Source organism: Oryctolagus cuniculus, chromosome 4 (genome assembly GCF_051225735.1).
Source record: "Oryctolagus cuniculus isolate XC-2025 breed Fujian yellow rabbit chromosome 4, ASM5122573v1, whole genome shotgun sequence".
Taxonomy (NCBI): domain Eukaryota; kingdom Metazoa; phylum Chordata; class Mammalia; order Lagomorpha; family Leporidae; genus Oryctolagus; species Oryctolagus cuniculus.
Genome location: NC_142870.1, coordinates 54,787,501 through 54,809,815, shown reverse-complemented (window position 1 = coordinate 54,809,815; position 22,315 = coordinate 54,787,501). Strand labels below are relative to the sequence as shown.

General features: G+C 44.7%; 1 protein-coding gene across 2 annotated transcripts in view; it reads right to left on the bottom strand.

Annotated features, from left to right (window-relative positions):
- Window positions 1-4,771: 4,771 nt before the first annotated feature.
- NIT2 (nitrilase family member 2) overlaps window positions 4,772-22,315 on the bottom strand; it is a 24,667-nt gene continuing 7,123 nt past the window's right edge. Inside the window, exons 4-11 of one of the 2 annotated variants that reach the window (XR_016233072.1) lie at window positions 19,811-19,899; window positions 15,861-15,987; window positions 13,399-13,492; window positions 12,838-12,912; window positions 11,311-11,389; window positions 9,345-9,443; window positions 6,738-6,793; window positions 4,772-6,404 (exon numbers count right to left, since the gene is read on the bottom strand). Coding sequence is in view for 1 of the 2 variants with exons in the window: in XM_008267041.5 (XP_008265263.3) it covers window positions 6,313-6,404; window positions 6,738-6,793; window positions 9,345-9,443; window positions 11,311-11,389; window positions 12,838-12,912; window positions 13,399-13,492; window positions 19,811-19,899 (584 nt within the window). In the remaining variant the exon portion in view is untranslated. The remainder of the gene's footprint in view (window positions 6,405-6,737; window positions 6,794-9,344; window positions 9,444-11,310; window positions 11,390-12,837; window positions 12,913-13,398; window positions 13,493-15,860; window positions 15,988-19,810; window positions 19,900-22,315) is intronic. The other variant, XM_008267041.5, reaches the window with a different exon arrangement.

The window sequence follows — 22,315 nt, the reverse complement described above, 5'->3', positions numbered from 1 at the left end:
GCTTTTCTATCTGTTCTTTAAATAGGAAGATAGTTTATTCATTTATAAAAGTATTGGGTAAATTCACTTTTCTCTTGTGGGCTCAACATAGCTTTGAAAACAGTGGCATACAGGCTCCTTGTGAATGGTGGAGATGCCTGAGACCATTCATCCCTCCTGTGCAACAAGGCTCTACAGAGAGCTAGTGGAGCCAACTGACTCCGTCCCTTCCCTACACTTAGACTGGCACAGCAGCTTGGAATGTTGCCAGTAAGACTGGACCCTGTGGCTAAGTTTATCTTCAAACTGGTTTCACCAATGAGTTTCATCGTTGCTCTCAACCAGTCTTTGAGAAAGCACACCTGAAACAGCCTCTACTGTCCTTGATGATTGTGCTGTAAGTAGGGGATGTGTCCCAAAATAAGAAGCAGCTTTGATTTTAATATGTGATCCAAACACCTTTCTGCCCTTTGGGATCTCAAATTCTAGCTTACTCAGATTATAGTTAAAATAGTACTTTTTTTTTCCCTGTAAAAAGTCAACTAATTGTCATCCTAAGGCTATTTATGAATAGGAAGGAGGACCATATAATTTAACCAGACCAGGAAACTCGAATCTGAAAGTAATAATTACCCAAGACTGTCCTTGCAAAATGGGGCTGCATGGTTTTTGTGTTTACAAAGAAATAACTTAGGAGTAACTGGGGAGTGGGGTCATCATCTTGAACAAAGTGACAGTTTTAATTTTAACTTGAGGGGCCGGCGCTGTGGTACAGCGGGTTAAAGCTCTGGCCTGCAGCGCTGCCATCCCACATGGGCGCTGGTTCTAGTCCCAGCTCCTACTCTTCGATCCAGCTCACTGCTATGGCCTGGGAAAGCAGTAAAAATGACCCAAGTGTTTGGGCCCCTGTACCCCCGTGGGAGACCCAGAAGAAGCTCCTGGCTTCAGATCAGCCCAGCACTGGCAGTTGGAGCCATTAGGGGAGTGAACCAGCGGATGGAAGACCTCTGTGTCTCCTCAGTCTGTAACTCCACCTCTCAAATTCTTTAAAAAAAAAATTCTAGTTTGATATGTTTGCAAGCTTTAGCACATACTGTAATAGAATGCAAGAGGATCTCCAAAAAGGTACTGACACCCTCATCCCTGGAACCTGTGACTATTACCTGAGATGGCAAAAATGGACTTGGCAGAGGTGACTCCATTACAAATGTTGAGGTGGGGACATTTTCCAGAGTTATCTGAGGAAGCCCAATATATAATCACAAGAGGGAGATTTCAGACAGAAGAGAAGGCAGTGTGTCCACAGTGGCAGAACTAGGAGTGATGTGATCACAAAGCAAAAAATTCTGGAGTCACCAGAAACTGGAAGAGGCTGGAACGCAGCCCTGTGCATACCTTGTTTTGATTCCATAAATGACTTTGGACTTCTGGCCTCCAGAATATGACAGTACCTTGTCTCTTGTGTTAATCTTGGGGGGTGAATTTGTGTTAAGCTTTGTAGTAAATTAGTGGTATTTTGTTACAGGAGCCATAGTAAACCAATGCTCCTTTGGCTATTCTGTACAAGAAAGTGCATAAAGGGAATTTTTTAGAAATATCCCAAAATATAAAGATTTCAAGTACACCTGAGTTTTGGCCAAAGCTGGTTTAGGCAGTGACTGTATGCCTAGACCACAAGAGCCAAGGGTGTTTGATTTAAAAATGTGATGATGGAGTAGTCACTAGGCTGGAAGGCTGCCATTTGGGTATAAGGTGAAAGTTGAGGTGCTTCTGCCAGTCCATCAAGAGAGGCATCAAAAGGAAGACTTTCAGGCCAGCGCCGCGGCTCACTTGGCTAATCCTCTGCCTGCGGCGCCGGCACCCCGGGTTCTAGTCCCAGTTGCTCCTCTTCCAGTCCAGCTCTCTGCTGTGGCCCGGGAAGGCAGTGGAGGATGACCCAAGTGCTTGGGCCCTGCACCCGCATGGGAGACCAGGAGGAAGCACCTGGCTCCTGCCTTCGGATCGGCACAGCACACCGGCCATAGCAGCCATTTGGGGGGTGAACCAACGGGAAAAAGGAAGAACTTTCTCTGTCTCTCTAACTCTGCCTGTCAAAAAATAAAAAAGGAAGACTTTCTCAAATGTTTTGAAACTCAGAATTAGGCAGTATGAAAATAACTAGTATGGTTTTAGGGTCACCTAAAACCAAAGTTTATAGGGTTGAGAGCTAGTGCTCTTAAACCCTCTTAGATGCCTGCTCATCAGTGCAATAGTTGTGCTTGGCCCCAGATGGGGGAAGGAGGTGAATGTGGGGTAGGATAAGGGCCAGTGTGATTGCAGCCTTTTAGAGCTCAGGGACACAAGGTTCAACTTCTCCAGTTCGTTGGCAAGAAGGCAGTACATTTTTTTAATTATTTATTTCAGAGGCAGAGTTACAGTACAAGTCCTGGCTGCTCCACTTCCGATCCAGTTCCCTGCTAATGGCCAGGGAAAGCAGTAGAAGATGGCCCAAGTGTTTGGGTCCCTGCACCCACCTGGGAGACTGAGATGAAGCTCCTGGCTCCTGGCTTCGGTCTGGCCTGACCCTGGCCATTGCAACCTTCTGAGGAGTGAAGCAGCAGATGGAAGATTCTCTTTCCCCCTCTCTCAAGTAAATATTAAAAAAAAAACAAAAACAAAAAAACAACAAATTGGAAATTAAGAAAGACTTGAAAAATATTTAGAGACTAAATAACCCCTTAGATTAAAGAAGAAATCCAAATCAGTGTTTTGAAATTGAAGAAAAAGAACACACAACATATCAAAGGTTTTGGATGCAACAAAAGCAACACTTAGAAATTTATATTACTAAACACCCGTGCTGGCAGTGAGGGACGCTCTCTAATGACCACAGTATCTACTTTAAGAAGCTGGAGGGCTGGCCCTTGGCTTGGCAGGTAAAGCTGCTGCCTGCAGTACCGGTGTCCCACAGGGGTGCTGCTCCTCCTCCTGCTCTCTGCTGTGGCCTGGGACAGCAGCAGCAGATGGCCCATGCAGGAGACACGCAAGAAGCTCCTGGCTCTTGGCTTCGGATCAGCCCAGCCCCAGCCGTGGTGGCAATCTGAGTAGTGAACCAGCGGATGAAGACTTCTCTCTGCCTTTGCCTCTCTGTAAATCTGCTTTTCAAATAAACCTTAAAAAAAAAAAAAAAGCTAGAAAAGTGACAGAAAATGAAACCCAAAGCAAAGAAAAAAAATAACAATTCAATCAAACCAAATCTGTTGAGACAATCAATGGAACCAAAGCTGATTGTATAAAAAATTCAGTGATCTTGTCAGAGTATTCAAAATTATGCAACAAGACATGGAATTACCACACAGTTCTTTCAGGAAATACTTCCTAAGTCATTTTAAGAGGCAGGAAAATCTGGGAAGTAAACCGAAGATATTACAAGAAAATTATGAACCAACATCCTTCATGAACATAGATAAAAAACATTAAAAATGACAAACAAAAAGATTTATTTAAAAAGCAGAATTAATTACAGAGAATCTTTCATCTGCTGGTTCACTCCCCAAATGACCGCAATGGTCGGGCTGAGCCAGGCCAAAGCCAGGAGCCAGGAGCTTCACCTGGGTCTACCTCATGGGTGCAGAGGCCCAAGCACTTGGGCCATCTTCTGCTTTTACAGGCACATTAGCAGGGAGCTGGATCAGAAGTGGAGCAGCCAGGACTGGAACTGGTGCCTGTATGGGATGCTGGCAATGCAAGCGGCGGCTTAACCTGCTGCACCATGATGCTGGCCCTCCGAAAAAAAAATTTTTTAATGTATTTATTTAAAAGGCAGACTGACGGAAATGGAGAAACAGAATCTTCCATCTGCTGGTTCACTCCCCAAATAGCCGCCCTGGCTAGGGCTGGGCCAGACTAAAGCCAGGAGCCAGGATCTTCCCCTGGGTCTCTCACATGGGTGCAAGGGGCCCAAAGACTTGGGCCAACTTCTGTGGTTTTCCCAGACACATTAGCAGGGAACTGGTTTGGAAGTGATGCTGCAGCGTCACAGGTGGTAGCTTTACCTGTTGGGCCACAACACGATGCCTTCCAAAGTTCTTAAAACAGCAAGTCAAATCCAGTGGTGTTATCTTGTTAGTCAACAAGTGGACAATAATCCAACAGTTACAGGCAAAAGATATGAGCAGATAATTCACTAAAGATACACACAGCAAAGAAGCACATGAAAACCTGCTCAGTCACTAGTAAAGTACAAATTGAAACCATAATGAAGTAAATTACATGTTCACTAAAATGGCTAAAATTGGGGGCAGTGTTGTGGCAGTGGTTAAGCTGCCGCTTCTGACACCAGGCATCGTCATCTCATTATGGGAATGGCGGTCTGAGTCCCAGTTATTCCATCTCCAATCTCTCTGCCTGCTAATGTGCCTAGGAAGATGGTGGATGACGGCCCAAGTGCTGGGCCTCTGCCGCCCATGTGGGAGGCCTGGATGGAGTTCCTGGTTCCTGGCTGCAGTCTGGCTCAAACTTGACTGTTGTGGCCATTTGGGAAGCAAATCACTAGATGGAAGATCTTTCTCTCTCTCCCCCTACCCCCCCCCACTCCATCTTTCAGATAAATAAATAAGCAAATTTTGAAAATAGTTAAACTTCAAAAATAGTAACCACACCAAGTCTTGGTGAAGATGCAGAGCACCCGGGACTCTGAAAGACTGCTGGTAGCAATGCAGAAAGGAACACTTTGGAAAACAGTTGTGTGTGTATAGCCGGGGGTGGGTCAGTGGGTGTGTACCCTCTACCCGAGAGAAATAAAAAATCTGTATAAAACGATTCTAGATGCTTTATTGGTAATAGCTCCAAACTGGAAACAACCCAAATGTCCATAAAAGGTAAGTGGATAAACAAAGTATGGCATAGCTTTACAATGGAATACAACTCAGCAGTGAAAAGGAATGAATTACTAATACACACACAGGTAAATCTCCAAATAATTCTGAGGGAAAGAAGGCATTAAGAGGTGCATATGGCATGATCCCTTTTTACTTAATTCTAGGAAGTGCAAGTTAATCTACAGTGATGAAAGTTATCAGTGGTTACTTTGGGATAGATGAATAACCAGTGAGATTATAAAAGAGCACAAGGAAACTTTAGGGGATGGTAGCTATGTTCATCTATGTGTGTTTTACCAAATTGTATACAAATTTTATCAAATTGTATACACATTTTTAAAAAGTCCTTTGTCTTTTTCACTGAGTAGATGGTGCTATTTTCCAGAAGTTAAATGCACCTGGTATCTTCACTCTTATAGCTGATGCAATGTGTACTCATGTATCTTTTGTCTGAACACTTTTTCGGTTTTATTTTCCAAAACAGTAAATGTCCATATGTCTATATAAAATATGTCTATACGTATATATAAAAGCAGTAGTGCACTATAGTAGGATTGCACCAGCTCACAAGAACCAACTGCGCACATCTATTTCCAGCTCTCTGTTGAGAGGTATCAGGCTGATAGCTTGAACTCAGCCATGGTGAAGCAGTAACATCGCAGAAATCAGCAACTGCTACTACAAGACCAGGGCTTTTTCTCAGACAGCTGGTTGTTCGAGTCCACCACCAAACTTAATGTACATATACAAAAACTCACTAGAGTCCTAAATTTTTAATTGCATTAAAATATCCAGAGACAAAAAAGAAAATCTATGGTCAGTGATTATCTGTGGAGGTAGAAAGTATTATTAAAGAGAAAAGCAAAACCAGAAAGACAAGATTTTCATATACTCAACTCTATGCTGATTCATCCTATGTTGCCTTCACCCAGTGCCACACTGGCATTCTCCCGTGGGGCTCACTGTTGACCCCGTCCTCCTCGGAAAGCAGAGGGTCCAGGTTGAATCACCAGCTCCTTCTTGAATTTGAAAGGAGGGCCTACCTCTTCCTTTTGCAAACTCCAAGAACCTATCATCTTGCTTCCCATAGCTACTCAGGGGTCGAAAGGGAGGCAAATAACAGCACCAGACCAAGGTTTCTAGACAATGGAATCCAGCTCCAACGAGTAGGATAAGAAGTTCATGACAAAATTACATTTCTATCAGGTGAACTAACCACTAGGGTTCCAAGATCTGATATTTCAAACTGCTCTGAGGCAACATAAACACGGAAGGAGCTCCTGAGCCCAGCCTTCCTCCTGCTCTCTGCAGCCAGCCTGAGTCCTTTGTAACTATTTAATATGGTGTAACTATTTAATAAAGGCTCCATCCTCTCAACAGAGCGAAAGGGATCTTCATTAAAGAATTCAACAGGGAGTTGATCGCGTTGCAGAATCATATCTTCGTGCTGCACAACATGTTGGAAATATAAATCTTAAGGCTTTTTCATCTCCACTGCATAGAGATCTGATCGCTTCTGCCTAAAAATGGGAATTTGCTGGCGTATTTCAGCCAACTTCTGCAGGTCTGTAAAAACAGAAAAGTATACTATTAATAATTTACAGCTCTTTACCAACCAGAGGGGTTTTTTAGCAAGTAACTTCATAACATTGGTCTCGTCTAGATGCACAGATGGCCTGGCACTGGCCCTGGAATAATTTCAAACCAAACCAAAACATTTCAGCCTGAACTAAAGCCCCCAGGGCATGTCCAGAGAACCAGACCCTTGAATCTCCTCGAGCATAGAGGAGGAGGGGCATGAAGGAGCCCTTCCAAGTGACTGAAGCTGCTTAGCCACGGAATCTGGCCCCAGAGCAGTGGGGATACCAGAGACCTAAACTGCGTCAGGGAAAATCTTACCTATGTCTGAATACAGGATTGTTTCTTCTGTGCCAGCTTTGGCTAGGACATCTCCCCTGCAAAACAGGCAAGGAGAACGAGTGAATTCCCTGATACTGGAGCTCTGTTTGTCCTCCCCATCTCAAATGGGAAAGAACCTGAGATTTGTAATAAGAAGGCAGGGGTATAAGTCATTTAAGTAGCTTTGTAATTGTATGGCAAGTAATCTGGAATTTCCATTCCATGATGTGTAAGGTGGAAATGAAAGCTCCGTGAGGACTTAGAATATTATGGAGTGTGCTTTATGAACTTCGAACTGCTAGGAAATGGCAGCTATCCTAGCCCCATAATCATCTAGAGGTGGGGCTACTTATCCCCAGTCGGAAGCTAAGCTGTGTTCTACCCCATGAGCGTGCGTCAAGGGCAGTCTGGGTCTGCTCCTCTCGCCTGCCAGGCTGCCACCTGACCTGAGGGTGGTGAGGCTGGGCCTTGGCAGGCCCGAGAGCCCTTGCGTCTGTGATCCTTGGATCCCTGTGTTGCTGGGTTTCAGCTTCAGAGCCCAGGGAAAGATGTGAACTTGTAGGGTTGGGGTAGAAGGGGCAGATGACCCACATGCTGACAGGAGCCCCACACTAGGAGATAGCGACACTCTCACAAAAGCAGAGCGGGGCTGATCTGGAAAACTACTTCCAGGGCTTAGTCTCTTGGCTCAGAGCAGGCATTCAGATATAGTATCTAGTGAGAGGAGAGTTCTCCAAAGTAACTGACATAACAAACAACTGGACATAGTAACTGGTTCTGTTTATCAGGCAGTCACAAACAGAGGTTTGGCACAAATGAGCTATAAACCTCACCATTAATACCATTTAGCTGGATCCTTGTGTGTGTGTGTGTGTGTGTGTGTGTGTGTGTGTGTGTGTGTGTATGTGGTCGTTGTTGTGTCTTTTTTTTAATTCTTGGCCATTTGTCCTGGCACTTAAAATATTCCTGTCTATGCTAACTTCAGGAACCCATCCCAGTGTCAACACAAGCCAAAGTGCTCCCAAGCCCTGCTAGGAAGGAAGGAAGGAAGGAAGGAAGGGAGGGGAGGGAGGGAGGGGGAGGGAGGGGAGGGAGAGGAGGGAGAGGAGGGAGGGAGGGGGAGGGAGGGGAGGGAGAGGAGGGAGAGGAGGGAGGGAGGGGGACGGAGGGAAGGGAGGGAGGGGGAGGGGAGGAGGAGGGGAGGGGGAAGGGAGGGAGGAAGGAGCCCATCAGGGGATCTGGCTGTGGGGCAGCACTGCCCAGGAGGCAAAGGTAGGCCACCGACTGCAAATCTACACACAGAAACCTGAGCAAGTTTAGGGAAAACTGCAAGCCACATGAACCTTTCCAGTTCTCCCAGACCTTCCCTGCAGGAGGCTGAGACTCTCTCACAAGCTGTATCGTCCAAGGCCTCCCCGTCATGCAGGTTGAGCTTCACATTCCATAAAGTTGAAATAAAGTGCCTACATGGACCCTGAATATTTAACCCTTCTCAGTTTTTTATTTTTATTTTTTTGAAAGTCAGAGTTAGAGAGAGTGACTGACAGAGGGATCCTTTGTCTACTGTTCATTCCTCAGATGGCCCCAACAGCCAGTGCTGGACCAAGCCAAAGGCAGGAGCTAGGAACTTCCTCCAGGTCTCCCACATGGGTGGCAGGGGCCCAAGCGCTCGGGCCATCTTCTACTGCCTTTCCCAAGCCATTAGCAGGGAGATAGGTTGGAAGTGAAGCAGCCAGGACCCAAACCAGCACCCACACGGGATGCTGGTCTTGCAGGAAGCCACTTTACCCACTATGCCACAACACTGGCCCTGACCTTTCTCAGTTTTGTCACTGGTATCTTCTTCCTGAAATTGTAGAAATGCATCTGTGTGTGTGTCTGCACACATGTGTGTTCAGAGAAGTGGTGTGGAATAAATCCAAGTTCTGAAGTCAAAAAGTCCTAAAGTCAAAAGTTCTGGTCACCTTATCTCTGAACTGAGCTCAATAAAGGTAAGTCCCTGCGAGTTCAAGGAGCGACCAGGTGGACCGTGTGTGTGAGGGTAGGTTGTAAACTGCACGATGCAGACCGGAGTGCATGTTTACTAAGGTATGACTCTATGTGCCTCTGGGCAGATGTACACGCTGCTTTCACTGGGTGATAAAATGCTTCACCCATTTGCCAGGGACAAAGTCACGGTTTCTGTTTATGAGTCCATCCTCTCTCCTCTAATCATTATGCTGGGAGCAAAGTCTTCCCCCTGGAACTCATTCCTACCCGAAGACCAGTCAACAGCTTAAATTTTAACCACAGCTAAAAGTCTGGAGTCCTCTTTTACTAAAACCACCAGCCTATAACTGCTGCCTTATTTTCCAGATGGGATCCAAGTCTGATTGACAAAGAAAGTCACTTAGAGACTCAGAAGAGGACAAAGGCCAAGTACTCAATCAGGCGAGAAGGACAATTTCCTCCTCATCTGGCTTTCAAATGGAAACTTTTCCCAGGGAGAGACAATACTGGGACAGGGCAGTGGGAGGTGGGGGCAGGTGGGTCAGAGCCAAACAACACACCTGCCCATGTTCCATCTCACAAGCACCCCTGAGCCCGTTCTCATTTCTCCACACTCACCAAGGATTCACAATGGTGCTGTGTCCCCAGGCAACATAGGAGGCTTTGTCATCCCGGGCAGGAGAGGCTGTGGCCACATACACCTGATTATCAACAGCTCTGCAGTCAATGGACAGAAAAGAGGCAAAGCATGCATTACAGATGGGTGACATTTTTCTATCCCCAAGTGCACAGATCCTTCTTTTAGAAAACAGAGCAGTGCAGATACTCCTCGACTTATGATGGGGTTAGTTCCAACAAACCCATCATAAATAGAAAACATCTTAAGTAAAAAATGCATTTAATACACGGATCAATCCAGTGTGGTAGCTTAGCACACCGCGCGCTGCAGAGCATCAGTTGTTTAGTCTAGTGATGGTGGGGCTCACTGCTGTGCCCAGCATCACAACCGGGTATTGTGAGGCATGGCGCTCACCCAGGAAGGATCAAAAGTCAAAGGACAATTTTAACTGAATGTATGTTGTTTCTCCACCATTGTAAAGTGGAAGAACCGTAAGTTGTACCACTGTAATTCAGGGACTGTCTGTACTCAGATACGAGAGGAAGCCAAAGCCATGGAACCCTCTCTTCAAAAACTATCTTACTATATAAGCCAACAGTTCCCAACTGAGTGTGACTGGCACATCAGATTCACTAGTGTCTGGAGACCTTGGTACCTAGTTGGTACAGACCAGGGATGCTGCTACACATATTACAATGCACAGAACAGCCCTCTACAACAAAGAGCCACCTAATCCAACATGCCAACAGTTCCACTGCCGAGAACTCTGGCATAAGCCACCTGTCACATAAAGGATGGCACAGCGACTCTGGTTAAAGGCAACGTGGCCAGAGAGAACAGAACAGCCTTGCTGGAGCAATACATCTTGCAGGGCTGTCTGTGGCACTTTCATGCCAACAGCTGTACTCACATCATCTCAAAATAGACAAGAATTCCAGGTATACCAGGCACAGCAACTCACCTCTCCTGGGAGCCCTCTGGCCTCACTCAACTGATCCATGCCAGTTTATCCCTGTGTCTCCTAAGCTTTTCTTGCTTTTGACCGGCCTGTACATGTATTAACATGCATAGTACCATATACCTCTACCCCTCTTCTACTCTGTCACCAGTCAAATACCTCTTTCCCTTCCAATATAAATTACCATCATCTCTAAAACTGAGAGTGGTGGCTACCTCTGGGCAGAGTGAGGAGATCACCGATTGGGAAGGGAGTATTTTAAGGGGCTGGAAATGTTCTATATACACACGCGAATTCACTGACCTGCATGCTTAGAATTAGCACATTGTGTATAATGTACCTCAATTTTAAAAAAATTTACAGAAACCATCCTCTCTGACCAGCACTTCATGATTTGTAGAGCACACTGCACGGGCACACGCAGTCCCACTCCCCTTCCCCACCCTGTGACATCACTTCTGTGATTTGCCCTTCATGACATGCCAGTGAGACTTGTGCAATGCCTGCGTTTCCAGGTCAGCAGAACGACAGCTTACAATGCGTTCTTTGGCAGAGCCTCCCCAAGGCCAGTGGGAAAGCTGTGGAGGATGGGGTAGGATAAGCACCGTCATCTGAATGGCACAGTCAGTGGGTGAGGACCACAAACCTTCCCCTATGGCTGTGAGGCTAAAAGGACCCCTGCCCTTCTCCTTAGCTTCTGGGGCTTCATTTCTCCACAAAAGTTCCTGGAAACTGTCTTTTGAGAGACCAATCTATATCTAATCTCAGAAAAATTGCCCCCTTGATGCAAAGAATGCTCTTAAAAAATGCAAAAATCAGTCCCCCAAATCCTCGAGGCTGGGCTATGGCTTCCGAGAGAAGGTGCCCAGCCGCAGGAGCACTTCCTGTAGAGCCACCCTTTCCAACTGCATCTGGGTGCAGAGCAGAATTCCACTTGGGGAAGGCCGGTACTGCCCTCAAACCAGGAACCTTTGCAGAGAGAGGAAACACAGACGCTCCTTTCCTACCGGGCTCGCTGAAGTAACTCCCAGTGGGCTGGTCCAGTGGTCAAATTGAAAGCTCCAGGATACACCAACAACTGGCAGCCTTGGGGACAGAAAGACAAAGAACGACAGAGGTGAACATCAATGACACCAGTCCCTCCTATTGTTCTTTCCTTGGCAGGAGCCAAACTCAAGCTTCCCCAAGCATAAAAAGATGTCAGCCAAGTCACACAGTAGCAGCAGCATTGAAGTATAGCTCTGAGTTCCTTTAGAAACACACATATAGACACACATAGGACACGCAAGAGAAGTGCTATTGATGCCTGAGATCATAACAGGCGACTGCACTTTAAAGAAGTACAGACCTGTCAGTCACACTTCTCTCAGCACCAGATGGTCAGCTCCACATGGTCTTGGGCCATGTTTTATAATTCTTTTCCACTGAAATTAGGGGCAAATTAACTGCTTTAATGCTTTTTGATAAGGCTCAGAGACTATTAGCCCCAGAGGCCCTGCACTTCTACCTTCTACTGCACTAGCAGTCAGATTATTTGTACCCACTTCATTTTGTCAAATAACAAACTGGAATTATCCCCAGCAGTCTAGTAAGGATGTTAATATTTGTTGAGCATCACACAAGGGGCTTTATAAGTTCTCTCTCCTTAATCTTCATATCATCCTTAAAGTGAGACCCACAAGGCTCTACAGGAAAAACAAGTGATCCAATGCACCATGCCAATTATGGGGAAGAGTTAGAGCCAGACCCAGAACTTTCAACCTGGCTTGGCGCCCTTCCCAGACACTAGCACACTTCTTGCTTGGACCAAGATGTCGCTGAGTACATTTCTAGCACACCCACGTTTAAAGCTACCAAGTGGTGAGAGTTTAAAGCTACTAAGTCATGAGAGTGTAGGCCATTCCTTCGTTCCTACTGAGTTCCAGGTGAGTCTTTCCAACTCACTAATAGGAAGCACTCGAAGGATACATTAGACATTTAGGAGCAAGCCTCCTTCCTTAGCTACATTTTTTTTTTAAAGAATTAGACTCATTTATTTGTTAGGAACTTATGTATATATGCATGTATGTATTTGAAAGGCAGAGGGAGAGGGAGGGAGAGACAGACACATATCCACAGAGAAAGAGATCTTCCATCTACTGGTTCACCCCCCAAACGCCCACAATAGCCAGAGCTATTGGAGTCCAGGAGCCAGGAACTCAGTACTCGGCTATAATCTGCCACCTCTCAAGCACATTAGCAGGAAGCTGGGTCAGAAGTGGAGGAGCCAGGACTCAATCCAAGCACTTTAATATGGGGTGTGGCCCACTGAGCTCCATCACCTGTTCCAACATGGTATGTTAAATTACAACTTCTGAAAATCCTGTCATCGATATACAACAAAAGTCCGAGAAGCTAGATGGAGGTAAAGGGGTGGAGATAGTGAGGCTAAGATTCCTCTCCCAGCTTTTTGTACTAAAGGGTCCCATAACTCCAGAGAGACTGGCCCAGAACCAAACCTCCAAGTTACAGAACACAATTATAGCATGCCTCACCTTTCTGTGAGTAGACTTGTGCAAGCTCTGCAAAGCGTATGTCGTAGCAGATACCTAGGCCCACTCTGCAGTAAGCTGTTTCCAAACAGAAAAAATACAAATGAAAAGTTAGTGCCTCTAGCATGGTGGCAAGAAAAAGCCCCCAGGACTTAATGATCAAAAACCCTAACAGGGACAAATTAACACAGGAAGCCTGGATGAATACAATTTATAAGCTCACTTCCTACTTGGATTTCATCTCATAAAGACATTACTCATTGTAACAGAGATGAGAAAGTCATTCTGATCAAGTGCTTATTATCTAAACGAGAGATGTTCAATCATGACTTCAAAGAATACACTGGAATACATCACAGGGACTTGTAACCAAATGAAAGAGCAAAATCATGTTAAACCAATTGGTTGTCCATTCAGCTCAACTTTCCAGATCTACTGTTTTTCTCATCTCTATCTTTCAGTCAGGTTATGTGAAAAAAGTGGGAGACAGACACATAAGAAAAAGAAAGGACTATCTGCACTTCTATTGGGATTGCTAAAAGAGGTAATTTATTTGGTACGTACGGGTGTCAAATGTGGAGAAACTATCACCAGGACTCAAAGTTTTAGATTCTTGAAATGTAATTTTCCCAGGAACATCAATGTCAAACAGGTGGATCTGCATCACAAATAAGTGATTTGGTTACCTCCTTTCCAGCAGGGTTCATGGCAGTAACAGACATGTTTGCATGAACACATAAGGGATTAGCAGCAAGTGTGTTCAAACAGCACCTCCAACCTGCCCATAATCTACTCTGCAGCTGCTGACATCTTACCAAAATGAGTCCTGCCACAGGAAACTGGAGAAATGATGCTGCCGGCCTTACAGCCCCCATTTTCTATCTACTATGTGAATCAATGTCTAGATTTCTCATGGCAAACAATTAGTGTCTTGCTTTTTATTCAAAATAAAAGTTAAATAAAGGCTTCCCAGAATCAGAATCAAATTGAAAATTTAGCAGGAGAGGTGGAGAGTGGGTAGACATGAAATACAGGTAAAAATTTCACAAAATCAAAGCCAGCAATGTATAAAAATAATAATGCATCACTTCCAAATTGGGATTTAAGGAAAGCAAACGTGGCTAGCTTAATATTAGAAAATCAAATGATATAATTTACCACATTAGCAACACAGGAGAAAAATTATATGATCATCTAAAGAAATGCATAATGAGCATCCGATAAACTACAACTTTATATGATTTTTTTAAAAAAATATTTAATCATTAGAAAGGCAGAGTTACAAAGAGAGAAAGAGAGAGAGAGGTCTTCCATCCACTGAGTCACTCCCCAGATAGCCACATGGCCAGAGCTGTTCCAATCCGAAGCCAGGAGCCAGAAGTTTCTTCCGGGTCTTCCATATGGACGCAGGGACCCAAGGACTTGGGCCATCCTCCACTGCCTTTCCCAGGCCATAGCAGAGTTGGATTGGAAGTAGAGCAGATGGGACTCGAACTGGCACCCACATGGAACGCCAGCACTGCAGGTGGCAGCTTTACCCACTGTGCCACAGTGCCGGCCCCAACTGTTCATGATTTAAACAGCAAAATGGGAGGTGCGTGTTTGCACAGCAGTTAGGTTGCTGCTTATGATGCCCACATCCCTTACTGGAGTGCCTGGTCATGTCCTGGCCACACCACTTTCAATTCAGGTTCCTGCTAATGTACACCTGAGGGGGGAGCAGATGACGGCTCAATTACTTGGGTCCTTGCCACCTATGTGGGAGATACTGTGCAGGCATTTGGGGAGTGAACCAGCAGACAGATCATACCTCTTCATCTGTCTCTCTGCCTTTAAACGAAAACAGTTTAAAAGAGAAAAGAATTCTTTCTAGAAGAGAAATTTAAAAATCTAGGCCAGTGCCGCGGCTCACTAGGCTAATCCTCCACCTTGCGGTGCCGGCACACCCGGGTTCTAGTCCCGGTCAGGGGCCCAGATTCTGTCCCGGTTGCCCCTCTTCCAGACCAGCTCTCTGCTGTAGCCCGGGAGTGCAGTGGAGGATGGCCCAAGTCCTTGGACCCTGCATCCCATGGGAGACCAGGATAAGTACCTGGCTCCTGCCATCGGATCAGCGCAGTGCGCTAGCCGGTGGCGGCCTTTGGAGGGTGAACCAATGGCAAAGGAAGACCTTTCTCTCTCTCTCTCTCTCACTGTCCACTCTGCCTGTCAAAAAAAAAAAAAAAAAAAAAAATCCAATAAAAGGGTCTGGTGCTGTGGTACAGGGGATTAAGCTGCTGCCTGCAGCACCAGCATCCTATATGGGCACCAGTTCAAGTCTCAGCTACTCCACTTCCAATCCAGCTCTGTGCTAATGCTCCTAGGAAAGCAGTGGGTGCCCTAAGTTCTTGTGCCCTTGCACCCACCTGTAAGACCTGGGTGAAGCTCTTGGCCCTTGGTAGGCCTGGCCCAGCCCAGGCCATTGTGGCCACTTGAGGGGTGAACCAGCAGATGGAAGCTTGCTCGCTCTCTCTCTAACTCTTTCAAAATAAATAAATAAATACATTTTAAAAATTTGATAGAGAGTATCTGAAAAAAAAAAAAAAAGCTAAACAAAAATCATATGTAATGGTGAAATACTGACAGCTTTCCCTCTGGGTGGGAACAAGACAAGGACAACTGCTACTCAACATTGTACCAGAGAACTGAAAGAAAGCAAGGCAAATTAAAGGAGTAAAAAGTATAAAGATAGGAAAGAAACAGTTAAATCTGTCATTCTCAGATGATATAACTGTGTATCTAGAAAACTAAGACAAAACAAAAAGAACACTGCAGTAAGTTATTAGAATTAATGAATGGGCCAGCGCCGCGGCTCACTAGGCTAATCCTCCGCCTAGAGGTGCCAGCACACCGGGTTCTAGTCCCGGTTGGGGCGCCGGATTCTGTCCGGTTGCCCCTCTTCCAGGCCAGCTCTCTGCTGTGGCCAGGGAATGCAGTGGAGGATGGCTCAAGTGCTTGGGCCCTGCACCCCATGGGACCAGGAGAAGTACCTGGCTCCTGCTACCGGATCAGCGCGGTGCGCCGGCTGCAGCGCGCCAGCCGCAGCGGCCATTGGAGGGTGAACCAACGGCAAAAGGAAGACCTTTCTCTCTGTCTCTTTCTCACTGTCCACTCTGCCTGTCAAAAAAAAAAAAAAAAAAAAAAAGAATTAATGAATGAATTTAGCAAAATTGCTTTATGAAAGATCAATGTTTTAAAAACTAGCTGGACTTCTATATACTAGCAAGAAACTGAAACTGAAAGTATAAAAACACAAGTAAGGGGCCGGTGCTGTGGCACAGCAGGTAAAGCCGCAGCCTGCAGTGCTGGCATCCCACATGGGCACCAGTTCATGTCCCATCTGCTCTTCTTCTGATCCAGCTCTCTGCTGTGGCCTGGGAAAGCAGTAGAGGATGGCCCAACTCCTTGGGCCCTGTACCCTCGTGGGAGATCCAGAGGAAGCTCCTGACTCCTGGTTTGGATTGGCCAAGCTCTGGCCGTTGTGGCCATTTGGAGAGTGAACCAGTAGATAGAAGACCGACTTCCCCCTCTCTTTCTCTCTCTCTGCCTCTCTGTAACTCTGCCTTTCAAATAAATAAACAGACCCTTTTTAAAAAAAAAAAAAAAGTGAGAACTAAAAGTAACAAATGATACATAATACCATACCTAGAAAATTACAAAGATAAAGTAAAGAAATCCTAATAAATACAGAGATGTATATCACGTTCATGAACTGGAAGTCAATACTGAAAAGATACACTTCAAAGAGTTCAGATAATAGCCCAGCCCTGGCTCTTCTTCCTGCAAAGGCAGAGTAGCTCCCATCAGACCAGCTTTCTCATGCTTCACTATGAATTCTGGACAAATTAAAATGTGTAACTATATAAAGCACTGAAGGATACTTGAAAGGAAGTCACCACATGGAAGTAGGGAATAGTACTGGGTGAATTTCCCATTTGTTTTCAGCTTTTAAAGTCACGCAGTACCCTAGTTGTGTTATAAACGGCGGTGAAAATTACCCACAATTACAATGGCTTGACAAACCAAAGCAGAGTTACATAGCAGCTGGCAGGGGGATCTTTAAAAGAAGAAATCCAAGCAGGGAGAGCCCTGTGTTTAAGTTCTATATACCAAATCTGTCCAAATCTCTGGATGAATTAAGTGTCAGTAAGGCAGCCTCCAAACTCTACTAAGGCTAAACAAGCTTAGACAGGAAAGAGTAGCGGGGTCAGTGCTGTGGCATAGCAGGTGAAGCTGTCATCTACAACGCCGGGATCCCATATGAGTCCCCATTGTTCCACTTCCAGCTCCCTCCTTATGCACCTGGGAAAGCAGTGGAAGATAGCCCAAGTGCTTGGGTCCCTGCACCCAAGTGGAAGACCCAGAAGAAGCTCCTGGCTTTGGGCTGGCCCAGCCCTGGCCACTGGGGCCATCTGGGGAGCAAACCAAAGGATGGAAGATCTCTGTCTCTCCTCTCTCTCTGTAACTCTTTGAAAAAAAATCAATAAAAATATTTTAAAAAAGAAAGAAAGAAAGAAAAGAGTAGTTACTGTGGCTGCCAATCTTGCAAAGAAGTTAAGAGTTTGGTATTTCAGCATAGCCAAATTAACTATCTGCTGGAACAAAAATATTCAATAGTTTTCAGAAAAATGTAACAGAATTCTAGAATCTTTATAATATATAATCCTAATTTACTAGACACCCAAAGAAGCAGAAACATGATCCTGAATTCAAAGAAAACGCAATCAAATGGACAGAGACCCTGACAAGACCTAAATGTGATAATTACCAAGGACTGTAAAGGAGCTATTAAAACTAAGCTCTAGGATGTAAAGAAAATGTGTTCTTAATGAACAAATAGGAAATATAAGATAAAAAATAAAAACTATAAAAAAGAACCAAATGGATATTTTAGAACTGAAAATTTCAATATCTGAATTTTTCAAAATCTCACTGGATTCATTTACAGAAGATGGAAGATGATGGAAGAAACAGCCAATAATCCTGATACACATCAGCAACTAACCAGTCCGTAAAACAAGAGAGAAAAGAGTGGGGAGGGAAAAAACCTACCAGGGCCTCAGTGACTTTGGAAAATTTTTAAAAATGTAACATACAATTAAAGGCCCAGAAGAAGAGGATGAGGCAGAAAAAGTACTTAACAAAATAATATCTCAAAATTTTCCCAAGTATAAACAAAGATTTTTAAGCTTGCAGATTAAAGAAGTTGGCCGGTGCCGTGGCTCAATAGGCTAATCCTCCGCCTTGCGGCGCCGGCACACCGGGTTCTAGTCCCGGTCAGGGGCCCGGATTCTGTCCCGGTTGCCCCTCTTCCAGGCCAGCTCTGTGCTGTGGCCAGGGAGTGCAGTGGAGGATGGCCCAAGTGGTTTGGTCCTGCACCCCATGGGAGACCAGGAGAAGTACCTGGCTCCTGCCATGGGATCAGCGCATTGCGCCGGCCACAGCGCACTGGCCGCGGCAGCGATTGGAGGGTGAACCAATGGCAAAGGAAGACCTTTCTCTCTGTCTCTCTCTCTCACTGTCCACTCTGTCAAAAAAAAAAAAAAAAAAAAAAACAGAAAACAAACAAAAAACAACTTCTATCGACATGGAATTCTATTTTGGCAAAAATATCATTCAAGAATGAAAGCAAAGTAAATATTCATAAACAAAAACTAGCAGCTGGCAGCAGATCCTGACCACAAAAATGCTACAGGAGGTTTTTCTGCCTGAAGGAAAAGTCAACAAAGAGAACTAGGATCTTCAGGAAGAAAAGAAAAACATCAGAAGTGGTAAACATTTGAGTAAGCAGATTTATTTTTCTTCTTAATTTGTGTAAAAGAATATGACAAATAAAAAATTACTGCTATGTAATACTGATAACATTTGTAATGGAATACATAAGACAAGTATAAGATAAAGAACAGGAGGTGGGAAATGAACCTATGCAATGTATGTAATGTTCTTAAATTTTGTATGAAGCAATGACAATATTACCCAGACTGTGGCAAGTTAAAGATGCATATTATAATTCCCAGGGCAACAATTTAAAAGAAAATAAAGCAATTAATAGGTATATTTAAATGGAATTCCAAAAATATTCAGTTACTCCAAAAGAATGCCGAAAAGGATAAAAGAATAAAGTACTTACATATCTAAATCTAACCGCATCAGCCGGCGCCGTGGCTCACTAGGCTAATCCTCCGCCTTGTGGCGTCGGCACACCGGGTTCTAATCCCGGTCGGGGCGCCGGATTCTGTCCCGGTTGCCCCTCTTCCAGGCCAGCTCTCTGCTGTGGCCCGGGAGTGCAGTGGAGGATGGCCCAAGTACTTGGGCCCTGCACCCCATGGGAGACCAGGATAAGTACCTGGCTTCTGCCACGGATCAGTGCAGTGCGCCGGCCGCAGCGCGCCGGCCGTGGCGGCCATTGGAGGGTGAAACAATGGCAAAAGGAAGACCTTTCTCTCTGTCTGTCTCTCTCTCTCTCTCTCACTGTCCACTCTGCCTGTCAAAAAAAAAAAAAAATTAATAAAAAAATTAAAAAAAAATTAAATCTAACCGCATCAATAATTACTTTAAATATAAATTAACCACTCCAGTTAAAAGCAGAAATTGTCAAAATGAATAAAAAGTAAGACTGAAATATATGCTGTCTGCAAGATAAATATAAAGACAATATAGGTTTAAAAACAATAATAAGAATCCTGGAGTAAAAATGTCAACTCTCTCGAAATTAGTCTCTGCATATTCAATAAAATCCTAATTAAATTCATGTGGGTTGTTCCTTTGCAGAAATTGACAGGGTGAGCCTAAAATTTATGTAAAAAATGCAAATGGCCAAATATAGCCACTTGTGCCAGTAAGATAAAAGGCTGACGTTACCATGCACTACATAAGGAGAGGGATCGGAGACTTCAGAGCCAACTTTTGCCAGGTGAGACTTGCTACATTCCCTACTTACCTTCCTGTGCTTCACCAGCAACGTTCCATCAGGCCCAAACACAGCACAGGTGTTATACAATTTCCCAGCATCTTCTTCAGGGATGGAGCCTTTTATTGAGAGAAGAAATGTACAGGCACACAAAACATTAAGAAGAAAAAAGAACACAGCAGTTCTTCTTGTGACGACTGAATAAATGTTTGAATAATTGTCATGTGTGTAACAAAAAAATGTACTATCTTCCAAGGGTTTCTTAATGTTTGTTCTTAAAAATGATCTTTCAGAGAAAAACTTCAGAGTGCAGATGGGGTATAATCAGGTCAGATGCTGGGACAAGTGTTGTGCCACAGTTGCTTAAGCTACCGCCTGCAACGCTGACATCCCATATCACAATACGGGTTCCAGTGCCAGCAGCTCTGCTTCCAATCCAATTCCCTGCTAATGCACCTGGAAAAGCAGCAGACGAGGACTCAAATACTTGGGTCCCTGCCACCCATGTGGGACACCTGGATGGAGTTTCGGGCTCCTAGCTTTAGCGTGGCCTGGCCCTGCCCATTGTAGACATTTGGGGAGGGAACCAATGGGTGGACATGCTCTCTTGCTTGCTCTGTCTCTCCCTCTTCCTCCCTGTCTCACTCTGTCACTCTGCCTCTTAAATAAACAAAATAAATCTTTTAAAAAAATTAGGTCAGGGGCCGGCACTGTGGTATAGTAGGTTAAGCCTCTGGCTGCAGCGCCAACACCCTATATGGGCACCAGTTTATGTCCTGGCTGCTCCTCTTCCACTTCAACTCTCTGCCTATGGCCCGGGAAAGCAGTGGAAAACTTCCCAAGTGCTTGGGCCCCTGCACCTCTTCTTCGGGAGAACCCGAAGAAGCTCCTGGCCCCTGGCTTTGGATCAGCTAAGCTCCAGCCATTGCAGCCATTTGGGGAGTGAACCAGTGGGTGGGGAGACCTTTCTCTCTGTCTCTCCCTCTCTCTGTAGCTGTACCTTTCAAATACATAAGTAAAAATCTTAAAAAAAAAAAAAAAAAAAAAACAAACAAACAAACAAAAAAAAACACAAGGCCGGCGCCACGGCTCAATAGACTAATCCTCCGCCTTGCAGCACCGGCACACCAGGTTCTAGTCCTGATCGGGGCGCCAGGTTCTGTCCCGGTTGCCCCTCTTCCAGGCCAGCCCTCTGCTGTGGCCAAGGAGTGCAGTGGAGGATGGCCCAAGTGCTTGGGCCCTGCACCCCATGGGAGTTCAGGAGAAGCACCTGGCTCCTGGCTTCGGATCAGCGCGGTGCACTGGCCACAGCGCGCCGGCCGCGGCGGCCATTAGAGGGTGAACCAACGGCAAAGGAAGACCTTTCTCTCTGTATCTCTCACTGTCCACTCTGCCTGTCAAAAAAAAAAACAAACAAACTAGGTCAGATGCCAAAGACAGGTTTAACAAATAACCAGCTGTTCCTGAAATTGAGCCATGATCTTGAGCAACACTTAATCTGTAACATTAGTGCAAAATCAAGAATTGCCTGTTGCTCAACTTAAATTCACTACAACAAAACTGTATCCCAGAAGTCCCCAGAATGAGAATGTTAAATCACAAGCCCTCCCACCATAGAGTGCAGTTCCACCTCTAGGTTTCTGCTTTGCCTTTATTTCCCCACGTCAATCATTTCTAAATCCTTAATATTTCAGAATACAGAATTAAGTGTACCTATAGAACACTTCTACTGTGCTTAGTTTTTATTTAAGCAAATAAAACATTTTAAAATCTATTTCAAAAGCACAAATATAAAACTACTTTCATGTGTCATCTATGAAAATGTTTTTTCAATTCCATAGTAGTATAATAAAGGACAGAAACAATTAATCTTTCCACATTTCTACCTGCCCCTACCCCTACTCTTTCTCGAGGGAGAATCGTCACTGTCAGTTTGGTGAATGTACTTCTACAGATGGGTCAGCGTGGTCCAGCCCTGGCTATTGCAGTCATCCGGGGAGTGAACCAGGAGATGGAAGATCTCTCTCTCTCTCTGTCACTCTTTCAAATAAATAAATAAATAGATAAATCTAAAAAACAAAAACGTTCATGAATACTGGAATTAGAAGATCAGTTTCTTTGGGTGCAAAGAAATTTTGAAATTCATGCGTACAGGGGTGTTCCAAAAGTTCATGGCAAATATGTATTCTGAAAAGATTATTCATGGATTTCAAAACTGTTCTGCACCAAAATAAATGTTATCTTTTAACTCTCCTTTCATGAGGTTTTTAAGGTACCCTCGTATACCCACGTACAAAAATACAGTCATCACATGGTATCTGCAGATTGGTTCTGAAGAGACCAAATTCCACATATGCTCAAGCCCTTTATATAAAATGTGTAGTATTTGCATAGAACATAGGCACATCCTCCGAGGTGCCTTAAACCATCTCTACATTACTTGTAACATCTAATACCATGTTAATGTTCTATAAATAGTTGTATTGTTTAGGAAGTATAAGAAATAAATTCTGGGGGCTGGCACTGTGGCACAGT